Raw genomic sequence first — 20,084 nt, forward strand, 5'->3', positions numbered from 1 at the left:
CCATAAGTACACATTACCTGAGAGACCCTGCTTCTCCATAAACACCTCAATGTTCTGTTTGTCAGCTCAGTGTTTACAAGGAGACTACACTGCCTATTTGTAGATCACTTCATTTAAACAAAGACGTGAATCAAAGCCTGAGGAACACTTAACAAAAGGCCCTTAAGCTATTCAAACCAGGTGAGATTCTCAGAGTAAAGAGCTCCCGTTCCACAACACCATGGAATGGAAGCGCCCAGCACTGCTGCTTCACTACACTGACCTTCTACCCACTGTTGTTTTGCACAAGAACTTCTGTGCAGTAAAATACTTGAGAACTACTGAGGTATCAACAGATGCCTATAAAACCAGGAATAAAGTAACTACACACACAAGTCTGCCTGCTCTGTTGTTGATCAGAGAATAGTTTAAGCTTATGTAGTTTATATAGCTTAAGTTTATATAGTTTAACCTTAATAAAACTTAATTGCATAATTTGTCAAAAGATTGTGTACAGCTTTTGAGGCAGCATTGGGCGATCTGGGCTTATTTCCATACCTGGAAATACAGTAGTGTCTACAGCTTGGTTTATGCAACATACAATAAACACTATGAAATCAAATACATCTCCATTATGAGCAATTGTGTTTATTCTAAATCCAGCTCCAGCTTGAGGTTTGGCAGTGCCTGCTGAAGGACGTGAGCAGTAGTTTCTTTCTGTCTTATTCCAGGAAGGTCACTCAGATACAAATATTCAAGGTTCCTATAAATATTTAAAAACAAAAGTCAGTGACTACTATTTAACTGTTGACACAGAAATTAGACAAAGGATTATTCTACCAGAGCTGGTTTGAGTATCTTAAAAGTTGTTTTATTTTCTGAAGTGGGGGGTTTTCAGCTCACCATGAGTTCCGTCCTTCTACACAGCTTAAAAAGAGATCCTGGACTCCCTGCATCATGGAGCTTGCTTTATATTGAACAATACTTGATCATTTCAATAGCAATTTAGTTTAGAAAACACAAGCCATGATAGGTTGGACCAGAAGATCCTTGAGGTCCCTTTAACCTGATATTCTAAGATTCTAGAAAAAGTTATTTTCATGTAAATAATAACTAGAGTAATATAAAAAGTCCTTATTAAAACCTTTCTGTAGGATGAAATCCATCACCCATTTGTTGATGTTTGCAGCTTGATGTGACACTAAACAGTTCTGAATCACTTTAAGGCCACATTTCAATACAGCACCCATGGATGTTGTGCACAGGTACACAGCACCCAACTGCTTCCCCAAGCCTAAGCACTCAGGTCCACCCCGACACCTTGAGGCTGCAGTGAGCATGAGATAACTCAGTGACAGAAGCCATGCAAGGTGTAGAAGGATAATAGAAGTGACACGACACCATCAAAGCCTGCCCTGAACAGCAGCTGCAGCAGTGTGATCAGCCCAGAAACCAGAGTGATCATCAAATAAAACCAGGCAAAATCAGCCCATAAACATGAAGAGTCCAGCCCTTGTAGTCAACCCAATCCCAAAGCCATGGGGTGTAACAGCCAGGGAAGCAAGGTGCTATAGAAGAGCTCAGCAGCTCACGTACATCAGCTTGTGAAGCGCAATGATGCCTTGATCTGTGACATTCCCACAGGAAATTATCTTCAGCTGGAGGAGGCTCTTCTGCAGATTCTTTGTCTCGCTGAGCCTATGCAGACACTCATCCTGTATGTAAATACACTTCTGCAGTTTGATTTCTGTAACATGTTTGAGACCATCTGGGAAGACAAAAATGAGTATTGGCTTCAGAATACCAGGAACAACCTGTACTGGCTGGTAAGTTCTGAGTTCAGCAACTGCCTCCAAACCCTCACAGCGACATGCTCCCTTATACAGGTGGCTATAAGGCAACATGAATCTCCAAAGTCCCTTTGCAGTACTTCGAATACATGGAAATGCCAGGGTTTGTATCCTTTGGGTAAGAGTCTAAGAGCTTTGGAATGGGCACATAACAAAAAAAAACCTCTACAAGTCTGGGTGGAGAATAAGGACTCTGACTTAGGAACGTACTATTGCAGGAAATTCAAGGTCCCCTGCCAATGAAAAAATAAAATGGTCTGTTCCACATTTTGGTTTTTGTTACTTAAAGGAGACCTGAAACACTTCTTCAATCTCTTATTTTATGAGAAACTGAGAGCTTTTTTTTTTTTTCATCTTTGAAGACATCATAAATGCCTGGAGAACAAGTAATGAGACTTCACAGGCACCAAGAACATCACTTGGTTTAGAAGAAAAGAAGTATTTAACATAGGGCGTATTGCTACCAGCTACTTAACTATGAAGTCAATGAAAAAGCAAAACTTTGTTGCACTGCTTCAGTGTTACTGTTGCTTCAGGTAAGGGTTGATGAAGTTCCCACTCTCTTTCTGCTTCACACCATACGTCCACCAAATCTTAGGAATGGCTCAGTATTTGTAGAGAGGGGGGCAAGGAAAATATTTCTATGTATCTTGCCAGGGAAGGAGAAAATGACACAGTTATTTGTATTTTCATGCAACTGAAAGAACTGTTCAGTATAATATTTGCACAGCTGTGTCTACATTACCTAAATAGTCAAATCCTCTGTACATGATGCAAGATTCAGTGGCATCAATTGCTTCTATTTTGTATTTCCCCAAGGGCCCTGTTGGGAGACCACTGTAGTCCTGCTGCCATTTCTGATAGCCTTGATAGCGCACCAGCGCACCACATCGCAACAGCCACTCTGAGGCTGCCCTGTCAGGGCCAACAGCTTGGATACGTTCGTAGTCCACCCTGCAAGACAGAAAGAGCATTCACATAGCTTCTGTAATGTGGCAGACTTATTGCCTCGATGTTAATAATGACTGCACAACAAATATTTGGCTAGGTGTATAAGATGTCAGAGAAGTAATAATATGATCTACTGGAATTGGTTTATGTATAATTATTTGAATTGCTCTTTATCAGCCATGCAAGAATTTATTTTTTGATTTAAATGGCAGAGGCTTGTGGTAAAAAGAGAAAGAATGCAAATGCAACCCTTACAGCTGATTGTTTCCTTCCATGTCTGTAAGGAGAGATGAAAAATCACCTTTCTATGCAAAGTAAGGCTTTGCAACAATTGCAAATATGTCTCCCAAACACTGATTACATAAAAACCTCTCATTGCCTGTCATGCTCCTGTTGTTCCAGAAGCCTTTTTCCTCAACAATTACAGTATTTCAGAAAGATACACTTCAGCAGTTAGTTAAAATCCTTAGGTCCATTCAAGACAAAGATATCTTTCTTAGTCTGGTAAGGAATGCTGAAGACAGAAGCAGAGACCTGGAAGAGATTCCTGTCCGTTTGGGTTTCACACCCTGTTACAGCAATCACCTGCATCACACAACCCTTTCCACAAAGCTAGAAAACATACGGCAAAACTATTAGCTACTGGCAAAAGTATGCACAGAAAAAGAGTTTTGCAGATAAAGAGTTTCATAGAGAAAGGCTTTATCTTCCTAAAACTAACTGTGAAACCTTGGTGTGGCTGAGTCACATTGTAAATGGTAGGTTGGTTAGATGCTTTTCTGAGTAAATAAAGGATGCATGGTCGCGTTACGGGTTTAAATGCATCTGGGGGTCAAAGGAAGGCTGGCATTTAGGGCGAAAATCCACATTGCCAGCTTGCCTACCACCACTGGGAGGGGAGCAAATCACACACCTTCCCCTGGAAGGCCGCAGCTCTGTAACTGGAACAGGTAAGAAATGCCCCCTGCCAAGCATCAGCACGCAGTGTGGGGGAAGAAAAGCACTGGTACCACAAAATGCCCTTTCCAGTCCTGGGACTTCAAAACCGCACAGGGGATAGATGGCACCTGCTAATGGCCTTGTACGCACCGAGTTACCCTTACTTGTTGAACACGGCATTCAGCCATCCCCAGAAGCCTCTGCAGGGGCCCGCTGGGGGCAGCTTGCCGAGGCTGTGCGCCGGCTGCGCAAGTTTCCCCAACAGCACCATGTTCTTGAAGAAAGGAGAGGACAAAGGGAAACGTTACCCGCAGAGCCAGCCCCAGCGGGACGGGCAGCCCGCACCCGGCTTCTCCTCAAGGCCTAAACAGGTCTGTCAGCCCCGGGGACCGTGCTTGAAGGGAGGCTCCAGCACCGCCTCAGGGCTCACCCCGCCCCGCTACCGCACTCCCGGGATCCCCTCCCGCCGGGCTGCCCTCAGGGGACAAGCAGGCAAACCGTACACAGAACCCGGCCCGACCTGCCACCCGAGGCCTCTCACCGCCGCCGCGGAGGAGGAGCCCGTCCCGCTGTGTATCACCGCCCCCAAGATGGCGGCGGCTGCGCTGCTGCGGAAGCGGGCGGGCAGCAGCGGGGCCGCGGCGCTGTGGCGAGCCCAGCGCCGCCAGCGCAGGTGAGGCCGCGGGGCGGACGTGGGAGGCGGCCCTGTCCGAGCTTCCCCTGGCTGTGGCCCCTCAGCTCTTCCCTCACGGCGGGAGGGCGGCCATCGCGGTGCTGGGGCCGGGCGGTCGCTTCCCCCTCAGAGTCGGGGCTGGAGGCGGGCTGCCCCTCGGGCGGGCGGGCAGGCGCGCGCGTCCCCGCGGGCACCCTTCGGGTGAGCTCACTGCCTGTTTGTGTCTGTCTGTATCTGTGTCTGTCTGTCTGTATCTGTGTCTGTGTCTGTGTGTGTGCAGCACCTTCGACGTGGTGGTGGTGGGCGCGGGAATCGTGGGGCTGGCCTCGGCCCGGGAGCTCGTCAGGCGGCATCCCTCGCTCGCCTTCGCCGTGCTGGAGAAGGAGCAGGAGCTGGGTATGGTGCCGTGTCCTCCTCACCCGGGTGTGCTCGGGTTCACCGGGTGTCAGTCTGTCAGAAGTACTTTTCCGAAGGGCACCCTCGCCAAAAACGCAGTACTTTGTGATCGTGCCTGTAAAGGGAACGCTAGAATCACAGAGTGGTTGGGGTTGGAAGGACCTTAAAGCTCTTCCCGTTCCAACTGCCTGCTGCGGATTGCCCCACTGCTGTTTTGGGCAGTCTATGCCTGTCTGTTAACTGTCAGTACTGTAAACCACAGTCATATGCCCTGTGATTCTGGATATCCCTGTATATGCTGTGCAAAGTGCTGTTACTTGCACGGGAGGCAATTTATCAGAGGCAAAGAACTAACAGATAATCTGGGAAGGTGGTCACTAGTTATTGGCCCAGAATTAACTACAGTGAAATGGCACAGATAGCAGTCTTGCCTGCTTACACAGGAAATCTTGAGGCACTCTTCACTGGGTCATCCATCCTGGCTTTGAAATAAGAAAGAATAAGCCCTGTTGCTTCATTGAAAGCTTTTCTGGCTCACTCAACTACAAGCACAGTTTCACCATAAGCAGTCTTTTCACAGCAAGTGCTTATGCAGCTGGGCAGCCACTCAGGGTAGGCAGGAGCAACCCCAAGGGATCATGTCAGTGGCTAATGCAAAATAATACCAGTGAGCCTGAGGTCTTGCTTTAAATAGCTCTATCAGCCAGGCTGCATACTGGTCTTGAGGTGTTATATGTGTGATATGAAGTGGCTTTTTATAATAAAATGGGATGTACATTAGGTCCATAACAGTTGTGTGAGTGCAAAGCAGGAATGAGTCAATACTTTGGGAGTCAATATGTTAAGAGGGAGAACCTGCCCAAATTACTTAAATAAAAATGTTTGTGATACTTTTCACCTCTGTTTTACTTAGTTACAAAGAGCAAATAGCGACTTAATCCAGTTCACAAATACTTGAAAAGCCTACCAAGCCTGCCAGCACATACCAAGAAATTGTGGATTGCACGGATGTTATGTTAGATGAGGCCTTTAAGGATGCATTTCATTTTAAAAATTGAATTTCTTAAAATTAATTTGAGCATGTACAAAATTTTGGTTGATTGGCCTGCAAGTGTAGCTCTTGGAGGAAAATCTTGTGATTAGCTTTTATTCTGCCTGTTGATTCAACACACTTCAAGCTGTGATGGTTTATTATTAACTAGGTCTTGCTGTGTCAGTGTTTTTCTAGCCTTTTGAGACCGTGAGAGGAATTGGGTTTGCTGTGCAGTTACCTTATATGAGCATCTATTTTAACACTGATTTAGGGAAGGACCTTACTCTTCTGACAGCTGAGGTAATTAAAGTGTGAATTAATAATGGACACATGCATTTTACTTTCTTACTTTTCTTACTATTCAGCTCATCACCAGAGTGGACATAACAGTGGCGTGATTCACAGTGGAATTTACTACACACCTGGATCTCTGAAAGCTAAGCTGTGTGTAGAGGGAGCAGCCCTCTGCTATGAGTACTGTGACCAGAAGGGAATACCATATAAGCAGTGTGGGAAGGTATAGGAACTGCTGTGCAATCTTATTGTACATTTGGAAACTGAGACTGTATAATGTAATGTTACAATATATAGCAGAGGCCTGGTTGTGGTCTTTCTCCCAAGAGATTACTTTCTGCAACACTAGTTTCAGAATGAAAGTGCCTTTTTCTTTTCTTCTTTCCAGCAATTCAAATTGGTTTCTTTTCTGGACCTAAATAGTAATTCCCCTTATCTGTCGGCTGAGCTGAAATATCCCAGGTAATGGTGGAAGCCAGGCCCCATGGAAGAGCACCTGTGTAGCTGCAAGGAGCACAAAGTCTCTCAGTATGTGCATACCTTATATCCTGGCATATCAGACTCTGGAAAGACTTGAAAACAGCTCCAGATGTGACCCAGCTACATGCATTTATGCCATGTTACATCCACCTAACACAACCTGAAATGCTGGGGACAGAAAAGTGGCTGTACCTATTCGCTTGGGGTCTACCCAAACCTGTATCCAATTTCTGGAAGTTTCTGGAGAGACTAAGGAAGGAATAAGAACAGGGCAAGCAAATTATTAATTCTTCCAGCTTTCAATTATTTTCAGCTCAGATAATTTTCTGAGCCTGATGTATTTTGTCTGTCATGACTCTCAATGGTTTTCTTTTCCAAGTGTTTTTCAATTAAAAGCTTTTGCATCAGAGCATACTTTGATGAGCAGTTCCACAGATCAGCAACCTACTGCATCATTTTGCTCCTGGCTCCTACCAGGAAAAAATCCGATAGCCCCTACCCCTTGTGTTAGAAAAGCTCGTGAAAAGTTGATCTGTGCTCACAATCTCTAAGTTGCACATAATTTCATAACCCCTTCTCCTTTCCAGATGGTGAGGTTATGCTGCTTAGTCATTCCTCTTAGAGAAGCTTATCATGACTCTCCTTATCCTGGCTTTGTTCTCTGACCCATTCATGGTTTAATGCATCTTTGACACAAGATAAGGATCACGATTGTGCGCAGCATTCAAGATGTTTTCAGATTGTGGGTTTTTGCAGAGAAATAGTATTATCTGTATTATCCTGTATCCTTACCCTCATTGTTCCTGACATTTAATTTAGGGCTTTTCAGATGTCACTAGGCATTGAGCTGATGTTTCCACAGGACTGTCTAACCTTACCCCAAAATCTTGGTCCTGAGTAATAACTTTGAATTTGAATTCAGCATTTTATACCTGAGGCTAAGACTACTTTTTCTATGATCACCATTTCACATTTATATGTGTTGAATTTCATCTGCGATTTTCAGTTGCTCATTCACCTTGAAAGGTCTTCTGCAGTTCTTTACAGTCAGCTCTTGTCAGAACCATCTTGAGTCACTTTAAACCATCACTTGACTCTCACCTCCCTGGCTGCCCCTTTTGAGGTTGCCCATAAACATCTTGGACCTCCTAAGCCTTTCTCTTTTATAAGTACAAGATAGACCTTACCTGATGAGATGAGCGTCACTTCAAGTCCCCCTAGCTCAGAACGTACGGGGAGCTGTGTGCAGATTTCACCAGCTGTGAGGTGCAGAGCAGAAATCCCTGGATGTGGCAGTGTTGATGGCCCCGCATCAGTGCGGGTGGTGGTTGTCCCGGCCGGGCTGTGCTCCCTCCACTGCAGCTCTGGTCACAAGATGGCACTGTGGATTTGTACAGCAATACACTTGACGTGTCAAGCCTGCACCCATCTCGAAGCTGAAGGCGGCAGACTTGCTCTGTGGGTGTAAATTCGAGCTTGGATAAGGTTAGCCGACCCAGCAGCTTTGTTGGTCCTTTGCTGACAATAAATTTGTTACTTCCTCATCGCCTTTCCTGGAAGTGTTTATTCCAGGAAAGATGATGGTGAGGCTTTACAGCAAGTTCTACATAAAGCAGCCCCAGGTTTGGAGAACTTAGTGGAGTCTCAACACATAAGTGTTTGTGTCGTTAGACTTGAGCTAGGCCTGGAAGTAGCAAGGTCTGTGCAAGCCTGGCACAGATAATTCATAGCCTGGATAAATCTCCTGTGGTAGTTGTGAGCTAACTACATGGTTAAATGAAGTGGTACAATTCAGTTCAGACACCATGTCAGAACACATCCTTACTCTGTTATTGAGACTGTTTGAGATTTGTACAACTTGTGTTAGTTCAGTTTTATTTCTGAAAGCATCCAGTGTCTCTTTAAAATAATACTCTTTCACATTGAGATTTGTAGTCTTGTGGTACTTTTAGCAAATATTATCCATTGATAGTAGCTTAAACTACAGTTTAACATTTGTTTTTCACTTTTCTTAATGCTTTCTCAGTAATAACTGGTATTTATAGAATCTTGTGCAACTAATGGCACAAATCACATTTCCCCCTTCTTGAATTATAATTCACTGTTCACTTACTCACTATTGTTTGCTTGTTAGCTTGGGCTTGATGCCAGACCTGAACTGGCTGTGTGTGTTTTGCTCACTGCTGTGACTTGTTATCTTTTCTGAAGCTAATTGTAGCTGTTGAACAAGATGAAATTCCAAGACTCAAAGCTCTATACAAAAGAGGGCTGCAGAACAATGTCCCAGGTCTGAAACTGATTGGAACAAAAGAAATACAAGCAAAAGAACCCTTCTGCAGGGTAAGGGATTTGCATATTTTGAATTAGCATGTAAGATCTCAGTTTCTCAGGTAACGTTTTTTAACTTAACATAAATATGTTTCTGGTCTTAAGGTAATCCGCATGGGGGACGTGTTTAAAAGAGCCTGAAAACCCAGAATAAATATAATTGTCAACAAAAACAAATGTATCCATTTATTTCTGGAACTTTTTAGCTCAGGCCAATCCTTCACATGCATTTGTCATTACATACACGTCAGACCAAGTCTAACATAACGTAAGGTGATGCTGTGGAATCATTGGTGACACTTTCACCCCAGGTTTCTCCTGCTCACCTCTTCTCATTCTGTTACTTGTCAGTTCATAATTCATTAGTTCTCCATATGATGAAAGCATAAAGAGTTGACGCTGCTTTAATTGCACATAAGGCACTGGCTGGATCCTAAGAGCCAGCATTCAGAAACTGGAGAGCAAGCAATCCATTTCACTTGCAGCCTACAAAAAGAATCAGGCTTATCCGAATCAAAGCAGGAGATTCTAGAGTCCCTTAGTCATTCTGCAGGGCTGAATTTATAGGTAAATGGACAGAGCCTACAAGTTGCTCAAACTTCATTCTGTTCTCAGCTTTACACAGAGATGTTCTCCCTGATGTATGTGCTCAGAAACAAAACCAATCAATCAACCAAAAAGCTCAACCCAAACCAAACAGTTCTCCTACCAATGATGATTTTTTAACTATTACTAGTATTTTTGTTTGTTTGTTTTAATTTTATCTGTAATTGTTCCCCTTCAGTGTTCAAGGCCAGGTTGGACGGGGCTTTGAGCAACCTGATCCAGTGGAAGGTATGGGAGGGGTGTTGGAACTGGTCCTTTCCAACCCAAATCAGTCTGTGATTCTCCTTGCAGGTGCTTGCTTGTATGTTTTTGTGGTTGATAGGCAGATTTGCCTTTGCCCAGGTTAGAGCTGCTCTATCTGAGATTATGCTGAGATGATTCTGCTCCTTCCCATTAAAATTATTTACCATACAGTAAAGCTTGATAATATAACTTCCACATATAAGTGCAGATTGGGATCAAGCTGATTTCAATCCAGTTGCTTCCTGGATTGAAATGGTGGTCCTTGTGTAGCACTTCTCAGCCTGTTTATTTTCACAGCAGGAGAAATGTGGGTAGTTTATGGAGTACAGATTTGTTGTTGTTTAGTGTATCTTTGGTTGAAAGGAAAACCTGGATATAAATTCCCTGTGCTGTTTCCTCTGGCAGCTTGCTATTGGTGTCGCTGCATGACTCTGCTTATGAATGGTTGTGGGTACAGACAGAAATTTTCTGGAGAGGAATCTTTAATTTTTTTTTCTTGTAAACATTTTATATCCGCTCCTTAAAACTTTCTTTGCTTGTTCAAGATCCAGCTGAGCATTTCTTCTGCAAATGAGTAGATTCAGATGGGTCTTTCTTAATTTACCTTGGTTTCCTGAACTGAGTCCTTTCCTTGTAAGCAAATGGCACTTGGTGTTATCATAGAATCACAGAATGATAGAATGGTTTTGGTTGGAAGGGACCTTAAAAACCACCCAGTTCAACTCCCTCTGCCATGGGAAGGGACACCTTCCATTAGACCAGGTTGCTCAAAGCCCCTGGTCTAAGGGGGCTTTGAACACTGCCAGGAGTGGGGCAGCCACAGCTTCTCTGGGCAACCTGTGCCAATGCCTCACCACCCTCACAGTGAAGAACTTCTTCCTTATATCTAATCTAAATCTCCCCTCTTTCAGTTTAAAGCCATTTCCCGTTGTTCTGTCCCTGTAGGACCTTGTAAAAATCCCTCTCCAGATTTCTTGTCAGCCCCTTTGAAGCTGCTCTAAGGTCTCCCCAGAGCCTTCTCTTCTCCAGGCTGAACAACCCCAGCTCTCAGCCTGTCTGTCAAGTGGAAAGAAAGATTTTATAGAATCACAGAATCATAGAATAGTTAGGATTGGAAAGAAGATCATCTAGTTCCACCCCCCTTCCCATGGGCAGGGACACCTCACACTAAAGCATGTCACCAAAGGCTCTGTCCAACCTGGCCTTGAACACCGCCAGGGATGGAGCATTCACGACTTCCCTGGGCAACCCTTCCCAGTGCCTCACCACTCTTCTCTAACAGTAAAGAATTTCTTCCTTATATCCAATCTAAACTTCCCCTGTTTAAGTTTGAGCCTGTCACCCCTTGTCCTGTCACTACAGTCCCTAATGAAGTGTCCCTCTCCAGCATCCCTATAGGCCTCCTTCAGATACTGGAAGGCTGCTATGAGGTCTCCACGCAGCCTTCTCTTCTCCAGGCTGAACAGCCCCAACTTTCTCAGCCTATCTTCATATAGGAGGTGCTCCAGTCCCCTGATCATCCCTGTGGCTCTCCTCTGGACTTGTTCCAACAGTTTCATGTCCTTTATATGTTGGGGACACCAGAACTGCACACGATACTCCAAGTGAGGTCTCACGAGACCAGAGTAGAGGGGCCAACCATTCTGGTTGTCTTGGGCATGTGAATGGCCCCTGCCATTGTAGTATCTGAGTGGCTGTCAATCTTTTAATGTAGTTACATTTGCAGCATCTCTCAGAGATAAAGCAGTGCTACTATCCTTATAGTCAGAACTAGGAAAATATTGTGATGACATCTACCATGATAAAAATCATGTGAGAAACTGAACCTCTTCTGAATAAAGGTAGTAAAACGTCTCTAAGAAACATTAAGAATTATAGCTACACACTGGGCTTGACCCTTGCTTTCTGCTAAGACAAGTGTAGACTGTTGTCTAAATAAGAAGGGACTTTTCTCTCTGATGTGCAGTGCAGTGTTGCACCCTGGCTAGATTGTATGTTTTAGCCTTGCAAGAGGCATTGTTAACAGCCATGCACCAGGTAGAGCTCCCAAGTGACCGTTTGAAGGTGGAATAGCATAGCGCATAGTGAAAAATAGTAAGTAGCTATTAGCTGAAGCCAAGGCTGGGTAACCTGTTTTATCATTAAGTGCTTTGTTGAGGAAACTGCATTATGCTGTAGTCACATGATCACTTAGTCCACCATACGTAGTTTTTGCCATACTAGTTGTCAGCAAACACTAACACTGGAGCTGGCATGTGGAGAGGCTAGGAACAAGCAGACAGGGATGGGGAGGCAGCAGGACTCCCTTCTCCATTGCAGTGTGCATAATTCCAGATAAAATAGTCTCTGTATTGAAGATCAAAGTCCACATACAGCCTTCACTGTTCTTATGTATCTTAATACTGTTTTAGGGTCTGATGGCCCTTGATTCTCCATATACTGGCATTGTCAATTATAAACAAGTGGCACAGTCCTATGCAGCAGACTTCCGGGAAGCAGGTGGGACGATCTTCACTGATTTTGAAGTTACAAATATGGAGATGGCTAAAGAAAGTTCTTCAGAAAGTGCAGATGGTAAGGCAGGTTCTTTTCCTCCATGTACTACAATTCTGCTGAAGATTTTGTTGAAAACACATTTGTTTTAACTGAAATGACATTTCTGCACCTTTCTGTCTTGTGGGGATGAGACAAAATTAAAACTACGTTAGTGAGTTTATTGAGGAAGTTCACTGTTTTGTTTTTTCTTCAGGCAGGTCACCCTTCAGCTGAAACATTTAAAGCTGGTGGAACAATATGATAGTAAAAGTGAGGAAGAAGGTTGTTATCTCCTATTAAAATCAGATTTAGCTGAATATTGCATTTATGTTCTTGTAATAGTGCTTTTTCTTTATCCTGGAAGGCAGGTTGGATCTGTGCTAGTACACGTATGGAAGAATAAAAAACCCGTGTTAATTCATACAGTTATGTCCAACAGTGGTTGCTCATTAGCTTGTAGATATTCCAGTGGAAGAAACCTTTATCGTGACAAGCTGCTTGTTCTGTCAATTTTCTGTTATGTGTTCGATTAATTCCTTCTCTTGTCTAATTCTGTGACAGGACTGAAATACCCAGTCATTGTTCGGAACTCAAAGGTAAGAACAAAGCTGAAGATTTAATTGCTTTATTGGAAGCTGTTTCTCCTTTTCTTAAGAATTTTTGCTGAGTCCTGGTGGATTATTCAGCTCTGGAAAAAGTTAAAAGATGCTGTTCAGTAACATGATCACTGTCATCTAGGACTGCTTCTATAAAACAACTGCAGTCAATTCTTAATTGATTTAGTTCCTGGGGGTCCAACATAAGAAGTGTGTGGACATGTTGGAGCAAGTCCAGAGGGGGACATGAAGATGCTCAGGGGAATGGAGCACCTAATCTAAATCTCCCCTCTTTCAGTTTAAAGCCATTCCCCCTTGTCCTATCTCTACATGTCCTTGTAAAAAGTCTCTCTCCAGATTTCTTGTCGGCTCCTTTAGGTACTGGAAGCTGCCCTAAGGTCTCCCTAGAGCCTTTTCTTCTCCAGGCTGAATAACCCCAGCTCTCTCAGCCTGTCTCCATAGCAGAGGTGCAACAGTCCTCAGAGCATCTTTGTGGCCTCCTCTGGACTCGCTCCAACAAGTCCACATTCTTGTTTTGGGGCCCCAGAGCTGGACGTAGTACTGCAGGTGGAATCTCACAAGAGTGGAGCACAGGGGGAGAATATTACAAATGAAACAAGTATTTCTCCCTCCTTCTGAAAATGTTTGGTTTTCTTTCTGGCCTTGACTTATTTTCTTCCAAAACTTGTAGGTGATGGGTGTTTTTTTTAGTAGGTACGTTGAATTGTTGTGTGTTTTATGTTTTGTTTTGTTTTTCCCCAGGGTGAGGAAATCTACTGTCGCCACATTGTGACCTGTGCAGGACTTTACTCAGACCGCCTGTCTGAGATCAGTGGCTGCAGCCCTGAACCTCGTATTGTACCCTTCCGTGGAGATTATTTGGTGCTAAAGCCAGAAAAGTCTTACATGGTTAAAGGAAATATCTATCCAGTATGTATTCTCTTGTTTAGCTTTCCTGGTGTACTCTAAGAAATGCTAAAACTACAGAAATAAGGGCAGTATTTCATGGTTATTTCTGTTGGACTGCAGTGATGTGGGTGTACATTCAGTTGCCTTCTGACACTACAGCTTGTTTTTGTTGATTCTTGAGGAACAGGTAGAAGTACCATGAGGGAAACTATTGACAGTCTTTTTTTGTTGTTGTTTGGTTTTTTGTTGTGTTGGGGGTTTGTTGTTGTTGTCTGGTTTGGTTTTTTAGTAGCAAAAGAATGAAACATATAGCATGATAGCCCCATGCCCACAAAAGCCTGGCGTTTTTCTGTTAAAATAGATCTGTAGACAGGATTCAGAAGTCAGTGAGGTACAACAGTAAATAACTAATTACTTAGACGTAGGGTTTAATCTTGTGTGCTAATACCCAAAGCTCAGATTTAGATATGTGCCTCTAAACATCATCTTTGAAGTAGCTTTACTTTGTATGACAAAAAATGGACACAGAAGGAAAAGGACAAGCTTTCTACCATTTAATATAGATAAATAGTGTGGTGAAGGGCATCAATCCCAGATAGAAAATGAAATTGCCACCAAGAAGAGGGAATTTCTAGGGCAGCATTTTAGTTAACTCATGCAGTACATTAAAGTAATGCCTTTCAAATATGAACTTACATTTCCCTGCTAAAGACTGGAGCAGGTCACCCTAGAAAAATTGTAGAACCCTGGGCATTGGGAGTTTGTCTGACTTCATCTTACCTGGGAGTGATTGAAGACCCTGTCTTGAGATGCGAGAGAAGAACGGGCTGGGATTTGAGGGTACCTTCCAGCCTTTTTCCGTGGCTGTGTGAGGATAGCTTGTACCACTTGATTATTTTGAGGGGGGGGGGTGTCTGGTTTTTTTTTCTTTTGTAATGGCCAAATAATGGTAACAAGATTAGAAAATTGCATGATTCTTAGTAATATGTTACTGAAAATGTAATGTAGCTCGTGGAATGGTTGCAATGGGCTGCAAAAGTATTAAAAGCATATTTTTACAGAAAAATCAGTCACTGAATACAGAAAAGGAATATATCTTAAATCACTTTTCAATCATAACAGTATTATTTTTTGAGAAATACCCAATACTTGCTTATGTTCAGACTACAACACACTCACCTCTGTAGTCACCTCTTGTAAAAAGCTAAAGTTCAGTGCAAGAGGAGGTGTGCTTATTTCATACCTGTATCTGCATAGTGACAGCTTACTTCTGTTTCAGCTTCTGTACACAAGTATACTGTATTCTGTTTGCAAACAAACGCAAAACTCCATTATTAGCATTCATCAGGCTTGCTAATGGCATGTTGTTTTGAGCCATACAGAATGATGATGATGTTTTCCTAATATTCTATAACCTATTTTATTGCAGTATAATTACTTTGAGTGAATAGCATTAGTGTGTTATTGGTTTTGTTGTGGCTTGACTTATATCCTGAGAAATCATGTGTACTTTTTTTTCCTCTTGTTTGTTTTGCAGTCTCACTTGGCCCTGCTCAGTTCTTCATTGGTTTAAATTAGTTATGTGCTATAACTGCACAATTACCGAGCAGAAAAACCTGCATAGAAGCCAGCTGTCTGATTCTATGACTCAAATTTTCTTGTAGTGATTGGAAATAAAATGGCAAATTTACTTCTTTTTTTTCACTTTTTCATTTGAGAATAGTTATTTCCATTTATTCGGATGACAAGCCCTTTACTGTGTTTTGGTTTGTTTTATTCACTCTCTCACACATTAAACTGTAAATGTCTCTACTTTCCTCGTCACAAATGTTTTCTGTGTTTCCTGGATGAGTTTGTTGACCTTAAGTGGCTGCATGGCTGTTCCTCTTACCTTGTTTTTAACAGCTGTAATAACTGTTGTATCTTGCTTTAGGTTCCCAATCCTCGGTTCCCTTTTCTGGGATTTCACTTCACACCAAGAATGGATGGCAGTGTGTGGCTTGGTCCTAATGCAGTATTAGCCTTTAAGAGAGAGGGCTACAAATTGCTTGACTTCAACACTGGAGACTTTTTAGATGCTGTATCGTACAGGTACTATCTTGTCTTTTTGTCTGCTGAACACAGTTATTTTCATGTCATTAGATGTCGGCTTGCGACTCCACGGAAGCTAATTCTTGTCAAAAAATCTGCTTTTAACAAGCTTTTTGTGTTTTTAAAGACAGATGTGCTGATGAGGGCAGACTTCTTCAAGACACTTGACTTGATGTGAGCTAATATTTTAATTTTCGTAAATTACCAAGACATGTCTCAGCTGGTCTGAGAATGTGCCTGCTCATCGTAAGGGACTGGTCCGCCATGTTGCTGCTACTAGACCTCTTCTAGGATTGGTTTTTGTCCAATGCAGTGTAATATTTTAATCAGCCTTGACAGCGTGATTCAAATACTTGCAGAAGATGCTTGGAAGAGGAACATGGAGTGGTCTGAATTGCCATGTTAAACTTTATGAGACCATCAGTATACATTTAAAAAAGGTCCAAATGCCAAAGAAATAATGTTAAGGGCCATGAATGGAGGCCAGGAAGCTGTCTTAGAAAGCATGTTAGAGAAATTGGGAATCATTGCCAAAATTGCGAACATAAATGAACAGAGTATCTCTGGAAGTTGAGACAAATTTTGCTTCTCTATGAGAGGCTGAACAGACCATGACAAAGTGTTCAGTTTTTTAGAAATTAGACTTGAAAAAGTAAATACTGGGGAGATCCAAGGAGAGGCTGAAAAACAGGTCAGAGAACTGCAAAGCGCCTTTCTGGCAACCAGCTCAACTTAATGCAGTTTATTAAAGAGTTGAAAGCATAGTGATTACTGTCTGTAGAATTTTATATTGGAAGACTTGAGGAAAGCAAAGCAAGGAAACAAGATTTGCAAAGACATAGCAAGATTCATTGACCAAAAACTGAAGAGTTTAGGAGTGTGGTGATCTTGTCAGAATGACTGTGGAAAAAAAAGGCTCAGGCAGTATGTCTGCCTTCCTTCAAGCGCATGGGATTTCAGTCTCTTGCCATTTGACTGGACCAGAAAAAAATCCTGGACATAGAAAGGACTGGAGTTCATAGTTAATTTTCAGAGAAAGAATGTAAAGGCAGTACACCTCTGTAAGCAAGGTTTGTTGAAGCAGGGAAGGACAAACGTATATTTCTCAAGTAGAAAGCATGATCAGATTACTGATGTTGGGAATGGGAGCTTTAGCCATGCAGTTGGATTTGATACCGTCTTAGTGTTAGTTTGACATGGCTGCATTCATTCTGGAAGATTTGTTCTTACTGCAGTTACTTTTTCTCTCTACAGTGGGTTGTGGAAGCTCGTGCTGAGAAACGTGTCTTACGGACTGAGTGAAATGTACAGAGCGTGTTTCCTGAGTGCACAGGTGAAGCAACTGCAGAAGTTCATCCCTGAGGTCACTGTCAATGATGTACTCAGGTAAAGAAAACTTTTCTTGTAAGATACACCAGTGTTACTACACTGTTAAATCTCTTCTTTTTTAACAGCAGCAAAGGTAGCATTAGCTTTCTCCCTCCACCAAAATATGCTACCAAAGCATTGAAGCATTTCCATACTTTCCACAGGAAGGCCTTTTGTGTTTGCTTGTGTACAGGCAAGTTTGATGAATATGTGTGTAACTTTCTGCACCCTCCATAGGCTGAAATTCATAGTTGTGACATATTCACCAAAAAGCAAGACACTGTATCCTGGTGACACATTCAGTAGCCTGAATATAATCTGAGTTCACAAAGAAAGCAAAACACTGATGAAATTCAGAGAAGCCAGACTGAGTTGCTATTGGGTGAATACTGACTTAGTTTCATCATCTCAATAAAACGATATTCAGCTTCTTACTGTGTGGAGAGAGAAACCAATCCAGGGGAGTTTATAAATGCTAAGGAACTGAAGAGACTTGTGAGGAAAGATGAGGCATTTTAAATACATAGAGGTGGATCTAACTGTCCAAACATTTGCAGGGAGAAAATCCAGAATACAAAAAGCTGGAGCATGGTAAAAGGGACTTATCCAGCTCAGGCACTATACCACTGGCGTGAAATTCGTGTTTGACAAGGCTTGCTATTTCAAAACAAAGGGAAGGGTTTCCGTTTTGAAAAGACAGGGCATGTTTGTGTTTGTGGGGAGGAGAGTAACTTCACAACCAGGAAAGATACAGAAGAACCTCTGCTTGGCTACCTGCCCTCATTTTACAGTAATGACTGCAAGACATCTCCTACTCTGTGTCACAAGTGTTAAACTTCCTTGTGCTCCCTCAGAAGCCTCACTGGGCTTTGACTCCATGGTCTGCCTTTCTTATTGTTTGCCTGGGCATGTTTACAAGGTCATGATTGATTTCCTGACTTCAGAAAACATTTTCTTTCTAATGGTGAGCTCCTCCTTTATTTTGCAGGGGTCCATCCGGAGTGAGAGCTCAAGCATTGGACAGTGATGGAAATTTGGTGGATGACTTTGTGTTTGATGGAGGCAGTGGAGATCTTGGAAGCAGAATTCTTCATGTCAGAAATGCCCCTTCTCCTGCTGCTACCTCCTCCCTTGCCATCGCAAAAATGATTGCAGATGAAGTGAAGCGAAGGTTTGAATTATGAATGATTGACAGGTGTAGTGGGGTTCTACGCCTCTTGTATGTGTAGCATCTTGTCTGCATTGAATGAACTCCACAGCCTTTAATGACAAAGATAAAACAGGCAAAGTGTCACTTGCAAGACCAGCACTGGTATAGCAAACGCAGTATTTGAAATGTTTGCCTTTGCCAGCCTGCAGCTTCTCAGCTTCATGAGTACAGGAGTTGTGGTGCCTGGTCAGGCCTGGTGTGGTACAGCCGTCTGCAGGAAAGAAACAAACAGCCCTGTTAGCAGTAAAGGTTTGTTCACCTGAGCAGGAACAGCCTGTGGAGGGGCTGGTGCCACACACAATGTGAGGGTCTCTTCAACTGTAGTGGGCCTTTAGGTGAAGCAGGAAGAGCCTCTGTGGTGGGGTTGCCCACACGGACTTCCCATTCCTCAGGTCTGAACACTGCCTTCTTGTTGCTCTCTGGAGAGCTGGTCGGTCCTCTGAAAAACCACAGGCATGGAGTGGTTCTCTGTGTGCTTTGACTCTGACTCCATTTAAATTGGAGTCAACAGTCCCCTAGCTTACATTAAATTAATGGAGATAGAAGGATAAGCCCTGCTTAAAGGTTCTGCTGATATAGAATTAAGGGCTTTGTCAGAGACTCAAAACAATATTCAGAGCCTTCTACATGAACATAGAGTATTACGCAGTAAAATAAGCCTAACAAGGGATTACCAAATACAAGTCAATTTAGATACTCATCAGATATGCTATCTGATCACTGTCTGTATTTTTCTTAAAAAGCTGAAATAAAAATGTATACATAAACAGTTATTTTTTATTTAACTTAAATCTGGGAAGTCAGCACTGATCAGAAACTTTGATCTTTGGGGTTAGGTTTTTTTTCCATTTGAATACAGGTAATGCAAAAGGAGCTTATCTTTGTGCAGCATGTTGAGCAATCCGGTGGAAATGGTCTTTGTAAAAGCAAATGTGAAGGGAGGGAAGCTACAGAAACCTGTCTTAATTGAGTCATGTTGCATACTGCTTCCTTTGGAGCCCAAATAGCAATGAGTCAGAAAGGCTCCCATTTTCCACATGCCTGGCAAGAGGGGAGTGTAGAAGGTGCTAGTTACTCTTCTGGGCTTTTACTGATACTTGCAGTTTTATGAAAGGTTCACCTGGAAGAGAGTCTTTGTGGAGACCGTGCTTTAAACTCAGGAGAGATGTTCAGCAAGTTTGGTACTAAGCTAACTGAGTTGGCATGTTCTGCATAATTGCTACAAAAAAGAATTATGTGGCCCCAGGGACAAAGTACTTGAGAATACTTTTAAAGCAGATGTTCACAGGATGTTGGGTAATACAGATAATTGTGGGTAGTTTGCTACCAGGCAATTTGCCATACTGTTTTTCTAAAGTTATGTTCTGTACTGCTCTGATAGGCACGAGGGAGTGTGTTAGCACAGGAGCTCAGGTGTGCTAGCTGATGTTTTTATTGTACAGAGCTGAGCCACTTTTGAGAGAAAAAGGGTTTAACCTATCTTTATTTAACTTTATTTTTTCCTGGTGACATCTACTTTACAAGAAAAGTGACTCCTGTATAAGGACAACCTGGAAATTCAAGTAATAAGCCCTTCAAAGAAAGCTTTGGACATTATTCTTGG

At 42.7% G+C, this 20,084-nt stretch overlaps 2 protein-coding genes across 3 annotated transcripts; one reads left to right on the plus strand and one right to left on the minus strand.

The window, feature by feature from the left end:
• Positions 1-607: 607 nt before the first annotated feature.
• On the minus strand, positions 608-4,796 carry DMAC2L (distal membrane arm assembly component 2 like). 2 transcript variants are annotated; one of them, XM_057408462.1, is made up of 5 exons: positions 4,676-4,796; positions 3,884-3,993; positions 2,575-2,783; positions 1,576-1,747; positions 608-742 (listed from the first exon to the last, which is right to left on the minus strand). In XM_057408462.1, the coding sequence occupies exons 2-5, from the start codon at positions 3,988-3,990 to the stop codon at positions 628-630; spliced, it is 603 nt and encodes a 200-aa protein (XP_057264445.1). In that variant the 5' UTR covers positions 3,991-3,993; positions 4,676-4,796; the 3' UTR covers positions 608-627. The 2 variants fall into 2 exon arrangements, with proteins under 2 accessions (XP_057264445.1, XP_057264446.1); XM_057408463.1 differs by lacking the exon at positions 4,676-4,796 and adding an exon at positions 4,240-4,261.
• Positions 4,243-19,199, plus strand: L2HGDH (L-2-hydroxyglutarate dehydrogenase). Its single transcript, XM_057408461.1, has 10 exons — positions 4,243-4,392; positions 4,673-4,788; positions 6,187-6,338; positions 8,804-8,935; positions 12,184-12,346; positions 12,869-12,903; positions 13,666-13,833; positions 15,746-15,903; positions 17,158-17,289; positions 18,260-19,199. The coding sequence occupies exons 1-10, from the start codon at positions 4,310-4,312 to the stop codon at positions 18,453-18,455; spliced, it is 1,335 nt and encodes a 444-aa protein (XP_057264444.1). The 5' UTR covers positions 4,243-4,309; the 3' UTR covers positions 18,456-19,199.
• Positions 19,200-20,084: the final 885 nt, after the last annotated feature.

This window comes from Pezoporus wallicus, unplaced genomic scaffold, assembly GCF_028554395.1.
Source record: "Pezoporus wallicus isolate ANWC-B61680 ecotype Strahan unplaced genomic scaffold, APGP_CSIRO_Pwel_v1 contig_13350, whole genome shotgun sequence".
In the NCBI taxonomy this organism is placed as follows: domain Eukaryota; kingdom Metazoa; phylum Chordata; class Aves; order Psittaciformes; family Psittacidae; genus Pezoporus; species Pezoporus wallicus.

Coding starts and splice junctions, on each gene's coding strand:
- DMAC2L (XM_057408462.1), bottom strand. CDS start 3,990: ATGGTGCTGTTGGGGAAACTTGCGCAGCCGGCGCACAGCCTCGGCAAG. Junction 2,784..3,883: donor CTGAATGCCGTGTTCAACAA/GTAAGGGTAACT, acceptor TCTGTCTTGCAG/GGTGGACTACGAACGTATCC. Junction 1,748..2,574: donor CAGAGGATTTGACTATTTAG/GTAATGTAGACA, acceptor TTGTCTTCCCAG/ATGGTCTCAAACATGTTACA.
- L2HGDH (XM_057408461.1), top strand. CDS start 4,310: ATGGCGGCGGCTGCGCTGCTGCGGAAGCGGGCGGGCAGCAGCGGGGCC. Junction 8,936..12,183: donor CAAAAGAACCCTTCTGCAGG/GTAAGGGATTTG, acceptor ATACTGTTTTAG/GGTCTGATGGCCCTTGATTC. Junction 15,904..17,157: donor TTAGATGCTGTATCGTACAG/GTACTATCTTGT, acceptor TTCTCTCTACAG/TGGGTTGTGGAAGCTCGTGC.